This window comes from Cydia strobilella, chromosome 11, assembly GCF_947568885.1.
Source record: "Cydia strobilella chromosome 11, ilCydStro3.1, whole genome shotgun sequence".
In the NCBI taxonomy this organism is placed as follows: Eukaryota; Metazoa; Arthropoda; class Insecta; order Lepidoptera; family Tortricidae; genus Cydia; species Cydia strobilella.
In genome coordinates this window covers 17,967,001-17,987,860 of record NC_086051.1, presented here as the reverse complement: position 1 = coordinate 17,987,860, position 20,860 = coordinate 17,967,001, and the positions used below count along the sequence as shown (strand labels likewise).

General features: G+C 38.7%; 3 protein-coding genes across 3 annotated transcripts; 1 reads left to right on the top strand and 2 right to left on the bottom strand.

Annotated features, from left to right (window-relative positions):
• Nucleotides 1-343: 343 nt before the first annotated feature.
• Nucleotides 344-4,879, bottom strand: LOC134745569 (putative inositol monophosphatase 3). The gene is made up of 4 exons (XM_063679644.1): nt 4,302-4,879; nt 3,189-3,337; nt 1,877-2,024; nt 344-1,305 (listed from the first exon to the last, which is right to left on the bottom strand). Exons 1-4 carry the CDS (start codon nt 4,792-4,794, stop codon nt 1,091-1,093), a joined length of 1,005 nt encoding a protein of 334 aa, XP_063535714.1. The 5' UTR covers nt 4,795-4,879; the 3' UTR covers nt 344-1,090.
• A 1,158-nt stretch (nt 4,880-6,037) lies between these two features.
• Nucleotides 6,038-7,375, bottom strand: LOC134745296 (laminin subunit beta-1-like). The gene has a single exon (XM_063679290.1). The coding sequence runs from the start codon at nt 7,351-7,353 to the stop codon at nt 6,253-6,255; it is 1,101 nt and encodes a 366-aa protein (XP_063535360.1). The 5' UTR covers nt 7,354-7,375; the 3' UTR covers nt 6,038-6,252.
• Nucleotides 7,376-7,838: 463 nt separating this feature from the next.
• Nucleotides 7,839-14,329, top strand: LOC134745696 (zinc finger protein 260-like). The gene is made up of 3 exons (XM_063679813.1): nt 7,839-8,055; nt 8,708-9,023; nt 12,375-14,329. Exons 2-3 carry the CDS (start codon nt 8,744-8,746, stop codon nt 14,327-14,329), a joined length of 2,235 nt encoding a protein of 744 aa, XP_063535883.1. The 5' UTR covers nt 7,839-8,055; nt 8,708-8,743.
• The last annotated feature ends 6,531 nt before the right edge of the window (nt 14,330-20,860 follow it).

The following is a 20,860-nucleotide window of genomic DNA, read 5'->3' as shown; positions in this document are numbered from 1 at the left end:
ACCTCGCCTGATGGTAAGCGGTGAATGTAACGGACGCTTAAACGTAGGGTTGTCACATGCCTGTTACCAAACTGTTTAAAAAACTACTCACTCCATATTAAAGGGAACTATTTTTTTTATTCGGATAAATAAAGAACTTATTCGGTTATAGTTAACTATCCTCCTGAGTCCCAGAGGTTCTTATAAAGGTTTTATTCCAAAACGTAATTTTAAAATTTGATTATATAACTCGGTTCTAAATTTAAAACCGAAACCACAGAATAAGTAATAGTATTATCATACAGAACGGCCACGCCCCGCCCCGCCCCGACTCGAATGCCCTCGCCCCGCGACAGTAGATTGACGGCCGTTTGCCGGCCGCTCAGTACTGTTTTTAAGCAACTTACTCACACAATGACGCATGACGCGTGTACACTTGTACAGACAAGCCGTTCACACATAGAAACGCAAGTGATTTTTGATGTATAGCGTGTCCGCCCTGTGCCGAAACTAACGATTCTTGGACTTAGGAGGCTATTTAAAAATCCCGATTAGAATAACTATTTATTTAAAGTGAAACGCATTAGGTCTAATAAAAAAGGTCCAATATTTGGTTCCAATGGAGTCCCTTAGCATCCTAAAGGCCCCTCCAGACTATGTGCGCGAATTGCGGCGCGACTTCGCGGAGAGAACATGTCGCGACGTTGACGTATGACTCCACACTCGCAAACTTCACGCCTATTTCGCAGTTTGGTTCTCGCCAAGATGGCGGAAAAGCATCAGCTGATCGAGTTTAACTGCTAGTTATCTATGGCATCATACGTGATTTAGCTATTTTTCCATTTTGTTTTGTTGTAAAACCGTAAAATATAGCCGCTTTATATAATAATATTATTATTTATCTTGCCACATATGAGTCAAAATAGTGTGTAATGTGGAGTCTTGCCAGTTCGCGCTTCGCGCCTCCTTTGACGCGGGCTAATAAACCGACAAAAAACAGGGAACAAGGCGCGAAGGCGTGAACAATCTGCGAAATCGACGCCACACTTACGTTCGCGGCTTCGCGCCGTGATTCGCGCATGAGTGTGGAGGGACCTTAAAACTTTGGCACTCAAGGCGCTAAAACTGGCATTTTGCTTAAATAATATTCATGGTCGTACCTCGTGACTAGGACCCCGTCCGTCACCTTCACCTCATTCGGTGAATAGTCAATGGCGTCCCCTTTAGTGGTGGTCATCTTACCGTCGACGGATTTGATGATGGCGTCGCCGGCGCAGAGATCCCACTTTTTGATGACGGAGGTGTGGAGATAGATGTCGTAGGTGCCTGTGGGGCAAAGTAATGTAAATGTAAATACCGTAAAAGCGGTCCTACTTTGCACCAATTTTGGCTCCATTTTAAGGAAATTTTGAATAACTTTTTAAACTGTTCATTATGAAATATTTAGACAAATTGAATATTAAGAAGAACATCTTATATAACATATTTTGTAAATCAACTTTATGAAATGTTGTTTTATATAAAACGAAGCTATGAATAAGGAGCACAAGATACCCATTGTATGGGGTATTTTTGCTCCTACCAATAGTTTACTTAGGGGTGCAAAGTTACCCCATTGTGCGTCAAATTAATAGGCCCGCCAAAAAAGTTAGATTAATTTTATGACTAATGTAGCAATTGAATCTTTTTTTCAACTGGAGCATAGTTACCCACCAGGGAGCAAAGTAGGACCATTTTACGGTAGCCTTTGTTATTGAAGTTTGTAGTATATAGCATATATTAATTTGGTTTCACAACTAACTTCGTCGTCGTCTGACGTAGGCCTCCTCCATAGCTTTCCATGTGTTTCTTTCTTTTGCTGATTGCATCCATTTACAAACTCCGATAGGATTCTTACCATTGACAACAGTCATGACTTTGTACCCAGCGCCTGCCGCTGGAATTACTGTGGTCTTGTCGCCAAAAGCCTTTTTCGCAGTCTCCGTCACTTTGCCCGGGTGCGAGCGAGACACCACCACTGTGGGCTGGTTCTTGTTTTCTTCCTTCTGAAATTTCAGGGCATTTCCTTATATTTATAGTCATAATTAAATGTCACATCTTCTTGTTGCAAACTAGTTGGACTTTATTTCAATGTGGTAGGGTTCAATTTTGTTATAAAGGTATTAGTTTTAGCAAAGTAATGGTACCATTGTACCGGCAAGCATACCCACTGATACATTGACCTACAAAAAGTGCATACCTAAGATACAAGTAAATTTTTACTTAGTTTAGGTATTGTTATCAAATTTCCATGAGCGACAAAAAATACAAAATTCGTTCGGTATTAAAGTTTTTAACTTGACCTGTACCTATTTTGAGTTGAATCTATTCATGTACTAGTATTTAAGTATAATTTGTATACCATTGTATAAGTTTTAAATGAGTAAATATTATCTTATCTTATCTTATTTTATTTTCCTACTTCTGCATTCTTCAGCTTCTACATTGACAATGATGTTATAAAACGCGAAGCCAATTTGAAGTGGGAATGGGCTGGTCATATAGCACGAAAGACCGATTCGTGGAGCAAACGACTACTCGAGTGACGACCATGGGGGGAAGAGCGTCCTCAAAGTAGACCACAGATGCGTTGGGACGACAACATCAAGAAGACTGCGGGGAAGCAGTGGCTCCAAGTCGCACAGAATCGTGACGAATGGCGCAAAATGAAGGAGGCCTACACCCAAAGGGTAGAAAAAGGCTAAAGAGAGAGATGAAAAAATTGAATCTCCAAGTTTGACAGGTAAAGTAGATGGCGCTATACGACACCAATGTTGTATGCCAACTGGATTGTCAAAATTCAAAAAGATATTCTGCAAGTAGGCCTCTTTCAAAGTCAATACATCAACTTTTGACAATCAGAGTTATCACATCATACAAACTCAAAAACATATAAAAACTCGAAAAATGCGCGTATTCCCAAAGAAGACCTAGCTAGATCGATTTTTCAACCCCAAACACCCCCAAATCGTTAGAACCGTTTCCGAGATCCTCGAAATATACAAATATATATACAAGAATGGTGACGAAACCCCATAAAAAAATAGATATAAAAAAATAGATATAAAAAAATATATATATACAAGAATGGCCCGTTTAAAGGTATAAGATAGCGATTGTAGCCATACAGCGGCATCAAGATCATCTGTCGAATTATATGAAAAACTCACATGAGCCACACTGGGTATATTGTCGGATGTCCGCTTGGTGTACCATCCCCAGTAGGTCCGTGGTGTGAATGGATAGTGGATAACTCCGATAACTGGCACTCCTTTAATGGCTACACACATCATGGTGGTTACATACTGGTATAGGCCCTCTGTAAAATAAAATAAATAAAATTCAGAAATAGAAAATATTGCAGATCTTACACATACAATAGGATATTAACATTTGATTTTAAACTTAAACAATTTTAACTCAACATGCTTTTAGATGAAACCCGTCAAGTGCGAGTCGGACTCGTGCACGAAGGGTTCCGTACCATTACGCAAAAAACGGCAAAAAATCACATTTGTTGGTATGGGAGCCCCACTTAAATATTCATTTTATTCTGTTGTTAGTATTTCTTGTTATAGCGGCAACAGAAATACATCATCTGTGAAAATTTCAACTGTCTAATTATCATGTTTCATGAGATACAGCCTGATGACAGACAGACGGACAGACACAGACAGACAGACATACGGACAGTGGAGCCTTAGTAAAAGGGTCCCGTTTTTACCCTTTGGGTACGGAATCTTAAAAACCATAAAATTAATTTAATGATAGTATTTTTATATAACATTTTATTATCACAAGTTTTGTTGTTTTGATTATTAGAAAATGTCAATATTGTAAATAAAAGATTAACACATTCACTACCAGCAATCTGCCAGGTTATTGATTTATTTAAACTGTATTGCACAAAAAATTATAAATACAAATGGCGTACCTAATGCCATAAGGCAAATATATATATAGTTCCCAGTTCATAGTCACGTCCCTCAGCCATGAGGTTACGACAAGGAAGGGTCACTTTAAGCTACATATGGGTTTTTGCGTGGTATCGGCTACACTCATAGCATGTAGCATGCGCTGGCACTGAATGTGTTAAGCACTTGGCTTTAAACAAAATTGTACAAAGAGAGCATGTAAGACATGTGAAAGGTATCTTATAACAAAAACTTTAATCGAGTATATGATTCAGCAAGAGAGACCTGACCATTCTAAATTCCACTTTTGAATGTTTAATCATGATTTCTTATAAGGCAAACTAAATCAAAACGTAAGACTCATTGTACCTGTGTACTCCTGCGTAGCATCCAACGGATCAATCCACACAGTCACATCTTTAATGTAAACAAGTTCATCAAACATGTAATCTATCACACTGTGCCCCGCCGGCGTACTCTCCAAGTCTATGGCCTCCTGGTCACTGCAGCCCGCCGCTCCCGTATGCTCCTCCGACACTATAGACAACTTAGGAAATGTATTCTTCAAACTGTAATACATCGAGCAGTGCGATGCGAAATCTGCGTCCGTCACAGGATCGTTCGCGCCTTCCTGCGTCTTCCCTTTACTCTGAACGTTTAATTCTCCATTCTTTTGGCTCACAACTCTCTTACCACCACGCTCTGCCGCAAAAATACCAGCTTTCAACAAATGTTTTAGATTCACTAAATCACTTTTATCAGTCACAGCACCGCCGGATCGCCAATAAATTATTATAAATAATATAAAACCTAATATTAAACAAGCGAATTTATTAATTCTTAATGTACCACCGAAATTCATTGTGAAAGGTTTTAGTTTAATTCATTTAAATACAAATTTTGTTATGATACGTATTGATAAGTGGATTTCGCCAGCATTTGATAGATCAACTCTTTTTGACAACAATGACAACTAAAAAAAATTGAAAACGTCAAATCTTCAATGTCTACGATGATAAACTGTGCTTACACTACCGGACTTTCAGCAACAAAATAAAGCATGTTTACATGAGAGCAATAAATATATTCTATTCTATTCTATTCTATTCTACACTTAAAAAAATGAAATACGTTTAGTAGTGCGACTACTTAAAAACTCACAAATCAAAAGATTTCAACCCAACTTGTAATAACATAATTATACAATATTATAAAAACTTAAATAACATAATAATTATAAACTAATAATATATATCAAACTAAAACTACCATTTAAATAAACTAACTAAAACTTAAAAAACTAACTTAAAAATAAATACTAAAAACTAAAAATACCAGCTTAAAAAGATTTCATAAAATTAGTTTGATTTGTTCCCTAGTTGGATGTCCGATGACATTCTGCAAAATATCGTGCGATTTGATTCCGCTTCCGCTAAAGACATGTGGGAGGAACTCAATGAATAAGGAATCAAATACGTCAATGGAGGAACTAAAGCGAGTAGAGCGCATCTATGAAGTTACCTGCTTAGACAAAACCTATGCCTGAAATTATTCAGCTAAAAGATGGATGGACTCGAATCATGACATCATTACTCATGTGTTAAATTTAAAGAACATCTCGAGCAAACTGTGTACGGAGTCAGAGCTACAGAGCGTGGCGTGGCGATATTACCCGAAATTCTTCTATTGTGATAATCACGTGATAATTATTGCAAAGAAAAAGGATATAGAATCAGAAGCTGCAAGCGTGGATTCAACCTACTTGGTACTTACACCTGCTCTTATTAGTTACTATTTTTGTATACCAAATTGAAAGCAAAAAAATACTTACTTTACTATTATGTTTTTGTTATTTTAATTCCACTCTTTAAAACCTATTCTACACAATATTTACTAAAATATATAATTTTTCGAAAAATTACAGTTAAATGCCTACCGTCCGAAAAAAGTTTTACTTGCATCGTGGTTCACTAAAATCAAACAATTTTTTTCTTAATTGAATGTGTTTTATTTACTAATAATAATATTACTATTTTTTATACAAATGATGTCCGGTAAACGTTTCAAGAGAATATTCTCAGGATTTTTTTAGGAAATGAGGGGATTTCATGTTTACACTATTCCAGTACATAAAATAACATAATCAGTATATAGGCTTACCTCCGAAAACAAAATAAATAACATAAATAAAATATTTCTTTGTTTAAAAAGTACTTTTTCTACAATTTCCGTTTTAGAGAACGTTTCCGATAGATTTCTCTGTTCTCGGGAAAATTTCGAGAACGGAACATCACTAATAGGTACCCGTAGTGTTATGTTGTCAATCATCACAAACACCACCACGTAACTTTTCACTTTTATTATAAAGTTCGGGATCAAAATGGCATTTTGTAGCGTGATTATTACAGGGACACTTTTTACACGCATTAGTCTTCTTTCCAACAGCTGGCTGCCAAGGTAAATCATTGAACAAATCATGACAATGTTCGCAATTCACTCCGAGCGTATTATGAGTGCACTTGCAGCGACCGTAAACCATGTTGTCATTTGACTCCTTTCCGCAAAACGGCATACATCTTGCTGCGTGTCCATTACAGAAACAAGAACCAAGAACAGTTATTTTTTTAATGGCGTAGTAGTTATCTCCAATTGCCGCTCTATTGTCAATATTGTATAATATATCGCCATTTGAAGAAAAACTGTGAAGTTGTGTAAAGTTGATCCGAAGGTTAGTCGAGCGAAAAAAAATATTTGATTCCTCGGAATACGGACTGATACTTAGAGGCAAAAATCTAAGGTTAACACTCCCGTCAGTTGCTGGGATAACGCCAGAATATAGCGATTCGCAAACAACTTCTATCAAAGAGTTTTTTATCTCGGGAACTCCAGGAAAAGATTCGGTACAATTGTACGCAAAATAACGATATACACGCCACGTTTTCCCAAAATCGGTTGATATCTCTACTAACATGGCCTTTGGTAAATATGTTTTGAACTGCATAATTAATTGCTTAAGATGGAATTCCACTTCCAAATCCAACTGGATGGAAACATTTTCTTTGGCATTTTCGGATTGCCACCACGATTCGCCACGCGTTCCGGAATATTTGTAAATAACGTTATGTATTTTATGGTTTAATTTTAAATTGTTTACAGTGTCGTCACTGGAGTCACACCAGAAGCAGGTTTTCCTTCTCAAATCTGTAATTTCGCAGTATCTTTCGGGTTTGTAGGTTCCACAAGTAGAAGTAGCAGAAAGGCGGTCTTCACGACCGATGAGGAGGTCCCCGGAGGCAGGAAAGCACGAGCCGAGATCGCAACTACGGTCCAGTCTTAAAAGAGCGCGTTGACGTTCACGCTCGTATACTTCGCCCGCGACGATGAGAATACATATTAAGTCGAAAATCAATCGCGGAACCATTTTAAGAGTAAGAGTTGATAACCAGCTCACGCCTCAACGTCATACCACTCACTGAATTTCTGTCAGAGGCTGCTGATTATCCCGTTTTTCTTTCTCTTGAATTGAATGTAGGATAATATACACCGCCTGTGGTATTGTACAGTAGGAACCACGTGGACAGGGCTGCCACTGCCAGCACATAAATCTTGTTTATACGATCCAGTGTCCGCAATTATACGAAATTCGATTGCATTATACGAGCAGGTAATTACAAAAAAATATATAACTAAATCGTTATTTTTAAACTGACCTGTATTTAGTTGCCGTTCCATTAAATCATTACGATTTTAGATCATTCAATATTAGATACAGTCAAGTCAACCAAGTACATCTGGCCCAATCTGGTCGGTCAATCCTTTTTATTTAGTACTGGTCACACTCAATCACTACAATTGTCAATTATTTGTCTTGTCTACATATTCTAATTCTACGTCCGTGGTTTGTGTTAGTAAACGGTTTGGATTAATCGTTTTTTGTTAAGAGAATTGCGTTTTAATTTCGCTGTAAATGAAATAGTTGTACCAGCGCGAGTTGTCTACGATATGTATTTTGTAGTTTATGCCCCGTAAATAAATATACTTCCGCTTTCGTTGATTGTTCCAAGTTGTAACGATAAAGGTACATCTGAAATACTTTGTACTTGTCCTACTCAGGCATACTCAGGTAATAAACATCTTTAATTTTTTTGAGCCGCCCACGCGTCAAGACTTGCCAAGACAAACCATTTTTGATTTGTTAAATAACGATTCAAATTTAAATGGAACGGGAGACTTTTTATATGCTTCTGGGCAGCTAGAGGTTATACCGCGTTGGTGGCAAACAAGCATACGGCCCGCCTGATGGTAAGCAGTCACCGTAGCCTATGGACGCGCAGGGATATTCCATGCATTATTTATTACATGCATGCAGGGATATTGAAGGAAAAATAATATAAAATAATATTGTTTGCAGATATAAAATACTTACGTACTCCATTGGCTCAGTGACCCAAAATAAGACTTGGCCTCTGACACAAGACAGTGCCACTTTTCCCAATCCTGAGCGACTAATAAAATACAGACTTGATAATTAATTGGATTATACATATCTTAGGGCCAGTTGTACCACCCACACTTGCCACATTGATCAACGTCAATCAGCAGTGAGCCGTGAAACTTTCCTATCCTATGTACAATAAAACATACAAACATTTAAACAGTGACAGACGGTTTAGTGTACCTGACCCTAATACCACATGTACCACAATGCTTCGTGATCTACTGTGATTGCTGTGAGGCTCCACAATTCATCACGTGCTATGTACATTTCATTACAGGTTCTCACCGTTACCAGCTTGTGAACACACAACATTATGTCAATAGAGACAATGTGTTTGAAGACGGAACCCGAAGAGGTGTGTGTGAAGATGGAGCCTGGAGAGGTGTGTGTGAAAATGGAGCCTGGAGAGGTGTGTGTGAAGGAGGAGCCTGGAGAGGTGTGTGTGAAGATGGAGCCTGGAGAGGTGTGTGTGAAGGAGGAGCGGGGGCGCGGAGTGAGCGTGGCGGCCGCGCTGTACACCGACCATGAGGTCAAGGACGAGCTCGTGCTGGGCCCTGAAGAGTGGTATCGTCCTAAAGTGCTCCCATTACAAGGTCAGTTTATTATTTTTAAATAATAATATGTTTGCATGTACCACCCACTTCCGGTCTGGCAACTGTCAAGTAATAACCGTTCTAAGTGTTGTCAGAAGACTTTTGATAAAAACAGTGTAAGGCAGCGTCTTACGTAGGCGAACAATTCGCGAACGCGAAGCGAAGCGGCGCGGCGGCCAAGCGAGCAGCGAGGAAGAAACAAACCATTGGCACGTATAAAAGTGTCCTAGGTGAGCGTTCAACGCGCGAAAACGAAGCGCCGCGGCGCAATGTGATGGCCTTGTCCGAAGGGGGTGCGTCTATAATAAAAAATAAAATAAAAAAAATAAAAATAATTCATTTTCAGACAGTTACAGTCCATAGTTGTTAGTATTAACTTACAGGCTATGTTATGTTACAGAACAGTATCTACACTAAATTACACACATGAAACTACACACTAATAAATTACAAATTATTGTGGCCGATCTATCGAACTGCATGTTTGTGAACATGCAATTCGATATACCGTCCCAAAACAACCGAATCTAACCTGTTGGCTATCATTTTCAGGATCCCGTTGGAGCTCCCACGTATACGGTGTACCACTGATGCTATATTTTTCCGCATAATGGCATAAAAATCATCTACGTGCGCGTCCGCAAACATGCCAGAGGCACTACAGTATTGCGGGAGCCTCACCAGGGCCCTGAAAATGTTGTTATACTGGACCCTCAGAGAGTCAAAGGACTTCTGCTTAAAATTAGCCCAGTATAAAAACTATAAAATAGGCCGCCAGTATAAAAACATTGGCAATACGCTCGGAATAAAGTAATTTTGACCTCCGTGCTACACTTAGCGAACCTGTGCGCCAACATACCGCCACGAACCGACAACGCCCTCCTCTCTCTCTCCATGTCCATGTCATCTTTTAAATCCTCTATTACTATGTGACCTAGGTACTTGAATTGGGTAACACGGTTTAAAGCAGTACCGTTTAACATAATACACGTGCACGGGTTTGATGCTGGAAAGATATCAACCTTATTCTTATTTAATTTATAGTTGATTTTTGTATTGTTGTACTATTAGTTTTTCTGTGGTGGTGTGCTATTGTCGTGAATTTTAATAAATAAAAATAAATAACTAGTGGCTCTTTGAGCTTTTGTAGACTTCGCGATAAGCTTCATAAGCTTAAAAATGTAAAAATACTAAATCTTAATTAGTTGAGTCATTATCACAGCGAACTTTCACGAAAATCGGTAAACAAATGCGACCTGCAGAGGAGAACATCTGGACAATCGGAAACGGAGACCTTCGCTAACGCTCTTTCAATAAACGAAACTAGGGGCTCTGTGAGCTGTAGACCTCGCAACTACCTTTAAAAATTTAATAATAATAAATAATAAATAATACTATGTTATGTGATGTGTTATTTCTGTTTCTTCCTGTGTATCTTGTATTGTACCTACGTTTGTATTATATTTTTCTTGAAATGAAATATTCTGTTAGCTTAAGTTTCTCGGCGCATTGGTATTTGCTGTAATGCCGTTTAACCATAATTGTATTAAATAAATAAATAAATAATACTTTAAAGTAGTAGAATCATATAGCCCATATAGGTAAACAAACCAAAAGTATACAGCTAAGATACGCCAGCAGCCGCTATACGGGTGCATTACAGTTATTATAATTACTTTTCATATATTATAGTTTGGTATATCGTTACTTTGAATAACGTAATAAATAGCATACTACCGTAATACCTAATAAAAAATAAATAAATAAAAAATAAAAAAGCCTTTTATTTCTGGGTTGAAACTTAATCTAAATTTTTCTAAATGTCTAATATCTAATGATCACTCCAGAACCCTCCTAAGAGGTATAGGCCTCTTCCAGAATCTGCCACTTTCTTCGGTCTTGGGCCTCCCATATCCAGTTGGCCCCCACTGTTTTAATTATGTCGTCCGACCATCGTGCCAATGGCCGTCTTCTCTTCCTCTTTCCGTCTGGACCTTTCCAGGCTGTTGTGTGAAAAGTCCACCTCTCGTCTTGGAGTCTGGCAACATGGCCAGCCCATCTCCATTTTTGTTTCTGGGCCTGGCTTAGTGCGTCTATAAGCTTAGTTTTTTCTCGGATTATGGAATGTCTGATCTTGTAAATTTTTCTTATTTTAAGTATACTCCGTTCCATGCCCCTTTGGCATGAAACTATCGTCCTTTTGGCCTTTGAAGTGAATTTCCATGTTTGGCATGCATAGATCATTGTTGGGAGTATGCACATATCCATTACCTTCTTCTTAAGCTTGATAGGTAGGTCGCTTTTTAGGGTTTCTTTTAGACTCCAGTACTTATTCCAGTTGTTTTTAGTTCTTCTCTCAATTTCCTGTTCCTTTGCATTTGGGTTGAAGCTTACTTGTTTTCCCAGGTATATGTATTGGTCGACATACTCTATATTTTCATTTTTTATAGTTATCTGATTTTTGTTGCTATTTGACATAACTTTAGTTTTGCTATAATTCATTTCAAGTCCAACTTTTTTGCTCTCTATGTTCAATGTGTTCATCATATATTCTAAGTCTTTACTACTTCTTGCAAACAGGGCCAGATCATCCGCAAATCTTAGATGTGTCAGGTTTTTTCCTCCAATATTTATGCCAAGTGATTTCCAATCTAGCTGTCTGAAAACTGATTCTAGCACGGCTATAAAAAATCTTGGGGATAGTGGGTCTCCCTGCCTTACCCCTCTCTTAATGGGAAATGATGGGCCAATTTTGTCAAGTTGTATTTTGCTGGTGCTATTCATGTAAATGTTTTTAATTACTGTTATGTAGGTGTTGTGAACTTGTTGGTTTTCTAGTGTTTCCCAAATGGCTGAATGTAGTATGGTGTCAAATGCCTTCTTGTAATCAATATAGGCTATATAAAGTGGTGTGTTGAATGAAAAAAGACCAAGATAACTGCAGCAATTTTCTAAGCGCCTCTTGCACCATCCCACTAACCCGGGGTTAACCGGTTAAATCTCGAGTTACCATGGTTACGGTTTAACCGCTAAACCTCAGGTCAGTTGGATGGTGCAAGTGGCCCTAAAATAGCTCGTGGAAGTGTATTTTATAGACATTTGACTTTTTTATTATTTTTTCGTTATCATCTTTGCACATGCAAAGGAACTTTGAGTCCAAAAAAACATTCCTTTGCACTCTACAGACCAGACGTGTGGGCTAATTTTGATCTAACTTACTTCAATCGATTTGTCTTAATTGTCCCTATGTTACTCTTAACGCGCGTCAATCAGGCGAATCGTCGAGATATATGTTTAAGTCATTGTAAATTGTATAATCCGTTGAAATTGTTTTGTTAATTTGTGTTCCAGTGTGTTCGGACGGCAGCGCCGCCCGCGCCAGGGAACAGCTCGCGATGGCTTGTTCTGTGGTGCTCGAGCGCCTCGCGACTGTTTACAGTGGCAGCAAACCATATGGCTGCGAACACTGTGGCAAGCATTTCATGAACAAGTCTATTTTACGAAAACACATTCAACACTCGCATTCATTGACCGGACAAAAATCATTTGCTTGTGATTTTTGTAGTTCTACGTTTCAAACTACATTGCATGTGATAGAACACGAGAAAAGCGAACATGGTGTTTCAAATTTCATGTCCGCTGAATGTGGGTATGCAACGAGTTCCAAGAAAACTTTGGAGACTCATTTAAAGAGTCACTCTTTGGAGAATAATTTCAATTGTAGTCACTGTAGTTACACAAGTTCGTGTAAAAGTGATTTACACAAACACCAAACAATACACTTTGCTGGAAAGCCTTCTAAATGTAGCGACTGTGATTACAAATGCAGTCTGAAGTCAAACTTACAACTACACCTGACAATGCATACTGAGGCGAAGACATTTAAATGTAGCAAATGCGACTACAAGAGCAATCGGAAAGGAAATTTACGAGTTCACCAAAGAATACACACCAGAGAGAAGCCGTACACGTGTAGTCATTGCGACTACAAGTGCAGTCAAAGTTCAGCCTTACGACGTCATGAAAGGACACATACTGGCGAGAAGCCTTTTCAGTGTAGCCACTGTGATCACAAATGCAGTCGGAAGTCAAACTTACAATTACACCTTAGAATACATACTGGGGCGAAGCCAATTAAATGTAGCAAATACGACTACAAGAGCAATCGGAAAGGAAATTTACGAGTTCACCAAAGAATACACACCAGAGAGAAGCCGTACACGTGTAGTCATTGCGACTACAAGTGCAGTCAAAGTTCAGCCTTACGAAGTCATGAAAGGGCACATACTGGCGGGACGCCTTTTACGTGCAGCTACTGTGATTACAAATGCAGTCTGAAGTCAAACTTACAATTACACCTGCGAAAACATACTGGAGCGAAGCCATTTAAATGTAGCAAATGCGACTACAAGACCAATCGGAAAGTAAATTTACGAGTTCACCAAAGAATACACACCGGAGAGAAGCCGTACACCTGTAGTCATTGCGACTACAAGTGCAGTCAAAGTTCAGCCTTACGAAGTCATGAAAGGACACATACTGGCGAGAAGCCTTTTCAGTGTAGCCACTGTGATCACAAATGCAGTCGGAAGTCAGACTTACAACGACACCTGATGATACATACTGGGGCGAAGCCATTTCAGTGTAGCCACTGTGATTACAAATGCAGTCTGAAGTTACTTTTACAACGACACCTGATGATACATACTGGGGCGAAGCCATTTCACTGCAGCCACTGTGATTACCAATGCAGTGGGAAGTCAGACTTACAACGACATCTGATGATACATACTAGGGCGAAGCCATTTCAGTGTAGCCACTGTGATTACAAATGCAGTCGGAAGTCACACTTAAAACAACACCTGATGATACATACCGGGTCAAAGCCATTTCAGTGTAGCCACTGTGATTACCAATGCAGTCGGAAGTCACACTTACAACGACATCTGAAGATACATACTGGGGCGAAGCCATTTCAGTGTAGCCACTGTGATTACAAATGCATCCGGAAGTCAGACTTACAACAACACCTGATGATACATACTGGGGCGAAGCCATTTCAGTGTAGCCACTGTGATTACAAATGCCATCGGAAGTCACACTTACAACAACACCTGATGATACATACTGGGGCGAAGCCATTTCAGTGTAGCCACTGTGATTACAAATGCCATCGGAAGTCACACTTACAACAACACCTGATGATACATACTGGGGCAAAGCCATTTCAGTGTAGCCACTGTGATTACAAATGCAGTCGGACGTCAAACTTACAACGACACCTGATGATACATAGTGCATACTGATTAGTGATGGGCAGCGGTAACATTCCCGCTACCAGTAAGTTTCCATTTGGGAATGTTACTAGTAAGTTACCAATGTTACCAGTAACATTCCCAAAAGCCGGTAACATACGAAACTGATGATAGTGATGACTTATATGAGATAAAATAAGGTTCAAAACTTATTTTTTTAGTACAACTTACTCAAAAATATGTCCCATAGTTCTTAATTCGCTGACATAAGAGCTATGGGATCAATTTTATAAATTTGGTATACAGATAGTGAGTACCGGGGAAGGACATAGGATACTTTTTTATCCCAGAACTCACCCATTAAGGGGATGGAAAGGGGAGTTGACACTTGTATGGGGAATCAATAACCGCTGAACCGATTAAGATGAAGTTTGGTATGGAGATAATTTGGGTCCTGGGGAAGGACATAGGATAGATATTCGCGGGCTTGGTTTCCGCAACTCGACGTCTTACTATTGCGCCTATTTTGCGTGAGGGACACAGGATAGGTTTTACCCTAGAAATCAACCCTAAAGGGGGTGAAAAGGGGAGTGGAAATTTGTATGGAACCCAATAAAACCGATTTAGATGAAATTTGATATGGAGATAGTCTTAATTGTTGGGGAGGGTGTAGAGTAGTTTTTATTCCCGAAGTCATCCTGTTCTCTTCTCCACTCTTCTAACACTCACTCAAAGTGCCGCTGGTAATGTATGATGGAGGCAGCTCAAGACCTGGAACACCTGGAGTGCTCCTGGGTGCAACGGGTCAGGGGTAACAATCGCTCAACGTGCTGCTGGTAGTATACGATGGATAAAGCTCAAGACAATGTGGAGTGCTACTGGGAGCAAAGGGTCAGGGGTAACACTCGCTCAACGTGACGCTGGTTGTATCTGATGAGGAAAGCTCAAGACCTGGAACACCTGGAGTGCTGCTGGGTGCAACGGATCAGGGGTAACACTCGCTTAACGTACCGCTGGTAGTGTATTATGGGAAAAGCTCAAGGTCTGGAACACCTGGAGTGCTGCTGGGTACAAAAGGTCAGGGGTAACACTCGCTCAACGTGTCGTTGGTAGTGTATGATGGAGATAGCTCAAGACCTGGAACACCTGCAAGACTTTGGTGACCAAGTTTCTGCTGGAGACGCTGCTGATGTCTCACCAGGGGGCTACCACAAGCTACTCAGCGGGTAAAATTTAGGTAGTAAAAAGGGGTGGAAGTTTGTATGGGGAAACAATAAATCTAGCTGATTGTTTAAAAATAAGCTACCCAAATCACTAATTCCACGCAGACGAAGTCGCGGGCAAAAGCTAGTATTTTGTATAAAACTGTGATCATTATTTATTATCCCTTTACTACTACTACTACTACTTTAATTTCAAATTTGATTAATTAATATAAAATCGAAATTCCAACAACTCAAAAATGACGTTTGTCACTTGAAACGTTATACGAAACTAGCTTTTGCCCGCGGCTTTTTGTCTAATGTACAGGGTGCGGGGAGAAGAAAATATGGTTTTATAACTACTTACAAAAGATGGTTTATATGGTATATGGTTCGTAGGTAGAATACATATATATGTACTTACGATGTTTTGCATTTTACTTAGAATGGAAACCTAAACTTATAAGAAGCAAACAGACAACCACCTTCTTGTAGCACCTTGAATGTACTCATTACGGATGCAGGAAGTTTCCCGATGACTTACTCCTTCCGCCCCGTCCGTCCCGCCGCGCCGCCCGCACTCGCCTAGGTACCGATTGACGACGATCGAGATGGCACCAAATACAAATTTAAAAATCTATTAGGATAACGCGGGTCTCCATACCTCAAAAGCAAAATTAGAACCCTTATAGGATCACGTGTGGCTGTCTGTCGGTCCGTCTGTTACAACCGATTTGCTCCGAAACTACTGGACCGTTTGAATTGCAATTTGGCACAAATACGAGTACTTTCAAGAATTTTCATGAGCACATTATTCAATTTCAAAATCGATACGATTTTCGTAATTAACGTCCCAAAAAACCATAAAAACGACACCCATATTGATATTTAGACATTTCAACCCCATTGCACCCCAACAGGGGAGATGGTTTTTCACGTCCGTCACGTTGTATTTTAAAATCGTTCTTGTTTTCCTAATTAGCAACCCGATAAACCATAGAAACAATACCCATGTTGATTTTCAGACTTTGTCACCACATTTCCCCCTATTAGGGGGGAATTTGCAAAAAAACCTGTAACACGTGTTTATTCATTTATCGTTAGGAATACTCCTGTGAAGTTTCGAATATAATAGTCTAACTAATCTTGTTTCCCCATACAAACTTTGAACCCCCATTTAACCCCCTTGGGGGGTGAATTTTGAAAAAATCATTTCTTAGTGCACCCCTAGACCTTATAAGAAACCTACGTGCCAAATTTGGAATCTCTAGAACCAGCGGTTTGGGTTGTGTGTTGATATGTCAGTCAGGCAGTCAGTCAGTCAGTTTCTTCTTTTATATATTTAGATGTTGATTGGTTTATTCTAATAATTAAACTGATTTATACACATATTTTCTTTTACTTTATTTCCAGTCCACTTTCAATCATTATTTCCAGATAGTAATGTTCCCAGTAACTTTGGAAAAATACCTGGTAATATTGGGAATGTTACCGGTAACATTGGGAATTTACTCTTTCAGAGATTCCTTGACTGTTTTATGACTGTAAATAATAGCATTATTATTTTCTTAGGTATTTAACACGAAAAAAGCATATACAATTCTAATAACTTTTTCAAAGTTACTCAATGTTACCGATCTGGGTAATGTTACTGGTAGCGTTACCGGGAATATTCCCACTTTTTAGTAAGTTACTGGTAACGACCCATCACTAATACTGATACTACATTTCAGTGTAAACTTGAGTATTTTTTGAAAATAATTAATTAAATGCTCAAATACTAAGTTTTATCATTTTATCTGCACGTGCACTTATAATAAGGAAAACTATGCCAAGAAGTCGTTTAAGTGGGTACTTATTTGCGAATAATCAATGCTATCTATGGAATGATAATATTGCTATTTTTCGAACGTCGTCGTCGGCAGTAAATAATTATTCTTGAAGTTTGAATCTTAAATATTACGTTATGCCTTTCTTTTAAGATACTATGTCACTTAAGAAGAATTCGCATCATCACTTACCATCAGGTGGGATCGTGGTCAAACGCCTGCCTATACATCATAAAAAAAAAATTTTTGTCCATTCTTTCGATTGGCATCATAATATTGGGACCATAGTTTTGGGACGCCCTGTATAGTCTAATAACAACAACGCGGGACCGCTACCGGTGGCGCATGTGTGGGTCTGGGTTGTGTGATGTATGTGTCGCGGGTCGCGGGTCCCTTGCACCCGCGTGCACGATGTGTTCTAGCGGAAGCCGCTCGACCCCAATTTCAAAGGAATACCGCAAATCGATGTACAGGTTAGCCGTTTGGCACACGCATACTAGAAGTCAATACAAAATTTTTGACCCGCAGTTCCTAAAAAAATTTCGCTGGGGGGGGGGAGTGGTAAAACATTTTTTTTGTATGGGAAAAAAAACATTTTTTTTTCAAAACCTATCAAGTGTGGTATCATACGAAAGGGCTTTTTGAGGCGATTCTAAAAATATATCACATCATTACATTTCGGGCCTTTTTTCTAATTAAAACAAAAAGAATTTTCGAACCATACCAAGTTTGGGCTCCTCCAGACACGATATGGCTGATTTTTTTTTTGTACAATATACCACAAATGATACGTGAAAGCAATTTTGAAAATAATATCATTAATTTTTTTTTTAATTTTACAAACTGACACAGTTCTACTTCAATACCTATTTTACGAGACTTATGGAACTATACTGCAGATACGGTACATATTAATCATAAAATGATACGTAATATCCATATATCGAACGGGAAATACCTCTTTAACCCTTTAACTGCGCCTTTTCATCGGTTCGTATAGTTTGTTTAGTTTTTGACACAAAATATCAAGGTTGTATCCTTGCTATTTCAAGGTTGTAATCAGCCATATCGTGTCTGGAGGAGCCCGAACTTGGTATGTTTCGAAAATTCTTTTTGTTTTAATTAAAAAAATATGCCCGAAATGTAATGATGTGATATATTTTTAGAATCGCCTCAAAAAGCCCTTTCGTATGATACCATACACGATAGGTTTTGGAATATTTTTTTTTATAAAAAAAAATGTTTTACCCAGCAAAATTTTTTTAGGAACTGCGGGTCAAAAATTTTGTTTTGACCTCTAGTATGTGTGTGACAAACGGCTAACCTGTACATCGATTTGCGGTATTTTTATACGAACGGGTTAGACTATTCCCGGTGTCGTGCCGGCGTGTGTCGCGCGTAGGTCGCGCGAGGGGCGTGTGTCGAGGCGAGCGGATGTTGGTTACCTAAGGTTGCGTTTCCTCCAGAGATATGCGTCTCGCTACGCATGGATGTGACATAGACAAAGAAATTTATTCATAATATTTTAAATATTACATGTCAATCATTATTCAGTTCGTATTAAAAATATAATAAAATGTGTTTTTAAGAACCAACAGAATCATGTCAATTGTTCTCCACCCTCAGCGTGTAGTGATTCTATTGGTTCTTAAGAAACACATCCCTCGCTACGCATCCTCGGACATCTCTGGTGGAAACACAGCCTTACGCAACTCCTTAAGATATATGTATAGACAGATACAATCTGTTTGCGGATAAAACATAAAAATAAAATAATCTTTATTGCAACATTAAGTTATTACATAACATTGGTACCTGGCTCTCAAAGTAGGTTTCCCTGTCTCAAGAGCCAGTGCCTTCCCGATTACAAGCGTATGGTTACAATGTTAGACATTTTATATAATACAATTTTAACAATATTTAAATCACTTAAATTAGAGATATAAACAAACTATGATGTGTATGTACGCGCGCGTGAGGGTATTGTGTATTATGTATAGTAGTAGAATAGAATAGAATAGAATTTCATTTAATCAAGTAGGATTTTACAATCTCTTTTGAATCGTCAAAAGTACTTTACAACTAAATTAAAAAATAAATAACAGCTTACAAAATACAAAATTCAACAATTAAAATTTCAGATACAATACAAATACATTTCATCATTTATTCATTTACTTATAGAAGGCCATGCATCTTTATCATTAATATACTCTTCGACTGTGTAGTATGCCTTATGCAGTAGACCAGATTTAACATATTTTTTAAGTCCAGGAAATGGTAAATCCAGTGCAGTAGTATTATGTATGTCTGATTTTTGGGATATGTGTGTTTGTTTACACGCGTGTGTGACTAGTTATTTTGGATTGTACTAGAACACGCTTCGTAATAACTCTTCTGCTTCAGTATTGTTTAATGATGTTAACCAAATCTTAATTTTGTTTTTTAATTGATACTTACTAATGTTGCTTATATTAAGAGTTTTGTTTGCTTTATTATATAAGTAATGGAGCCAAGAAAGAAAAGTGCCTTTTAGACCGCTGTAATACTGCATGACTATTACAGCGGGGTACTGCATGGGTATTGAGCTATGCGTTTGTTGCCATGATAACTAAAAAGTTTGCGTTCACTTAAAACTTCTGCTTTATCAAAAAGCAGCTCAGTGGGGTATCGATATGGAAAATAGAACATCACTTTTAATTTTCAACATTAATACATACGAACTTTTTGTTATTCTGTTTAATATTTTGCTTAGACGGGCCGAAAAGAACAATTAGTAGTATCGAATTTATGACACTAGACTAACATGGAATAAAATGTTGGTGATGTACATTTTTATTGTTTTATTTTTCATCCTGTATTTCCTATGACACACACCATAAGCCTGCAGACTACGCGGCGCGAAGCCGCGAACGCGAGTGTGCAGTCGATTTCGCTAAAACTAGACTCCACATTTGCGTTCGCGGCTTCGCGGTGCGATTCGCGCACGAGTGTGGAGGGGCCCTATAGGTTGAGGAAACCAGTAGGTTTCTTACAACGACACCTGATGCCGCTGCAGGAGCAACATAGTCAGGCTCACAGATTTAATATATGTCGTCAGGCTAGTGGTGTGGTGTGATAGGTTCTGATTCTGCTAAGCTAGCTCTGCACTGGAGTGTGTACTCTCTCCTCCGAAAATCGTTTTTTCCAGATCGAAATTTTTGCCAATCGCAATTTTTGCCATTTTATTTTTTCTCAACAGCTTCCTTTCCCGAAAGCATTTCTAACCAATCGCATATTTTCCCAATTTTTTTATTATTCAGTACCTTATTTGCCTGTAAGGTTTTCTAACCATTCGCATAATTTCCCACTATATATTTCATTTGTTTACAATCACGGAAGATAGAAAATAGATAGGCGCGACGACGAGCGAAGCGAGGAGGAGTGTGTTAGGTGAACTGCAAGCAAAACAGTGCGCGAAGCCGAGCGAGCGTGCCGCGGCAGCGGCCGGCGAGCGCCAGAACCAACTTATTTTATTGTACGATACTGACGTACAAAAGAAGGTATTTTTT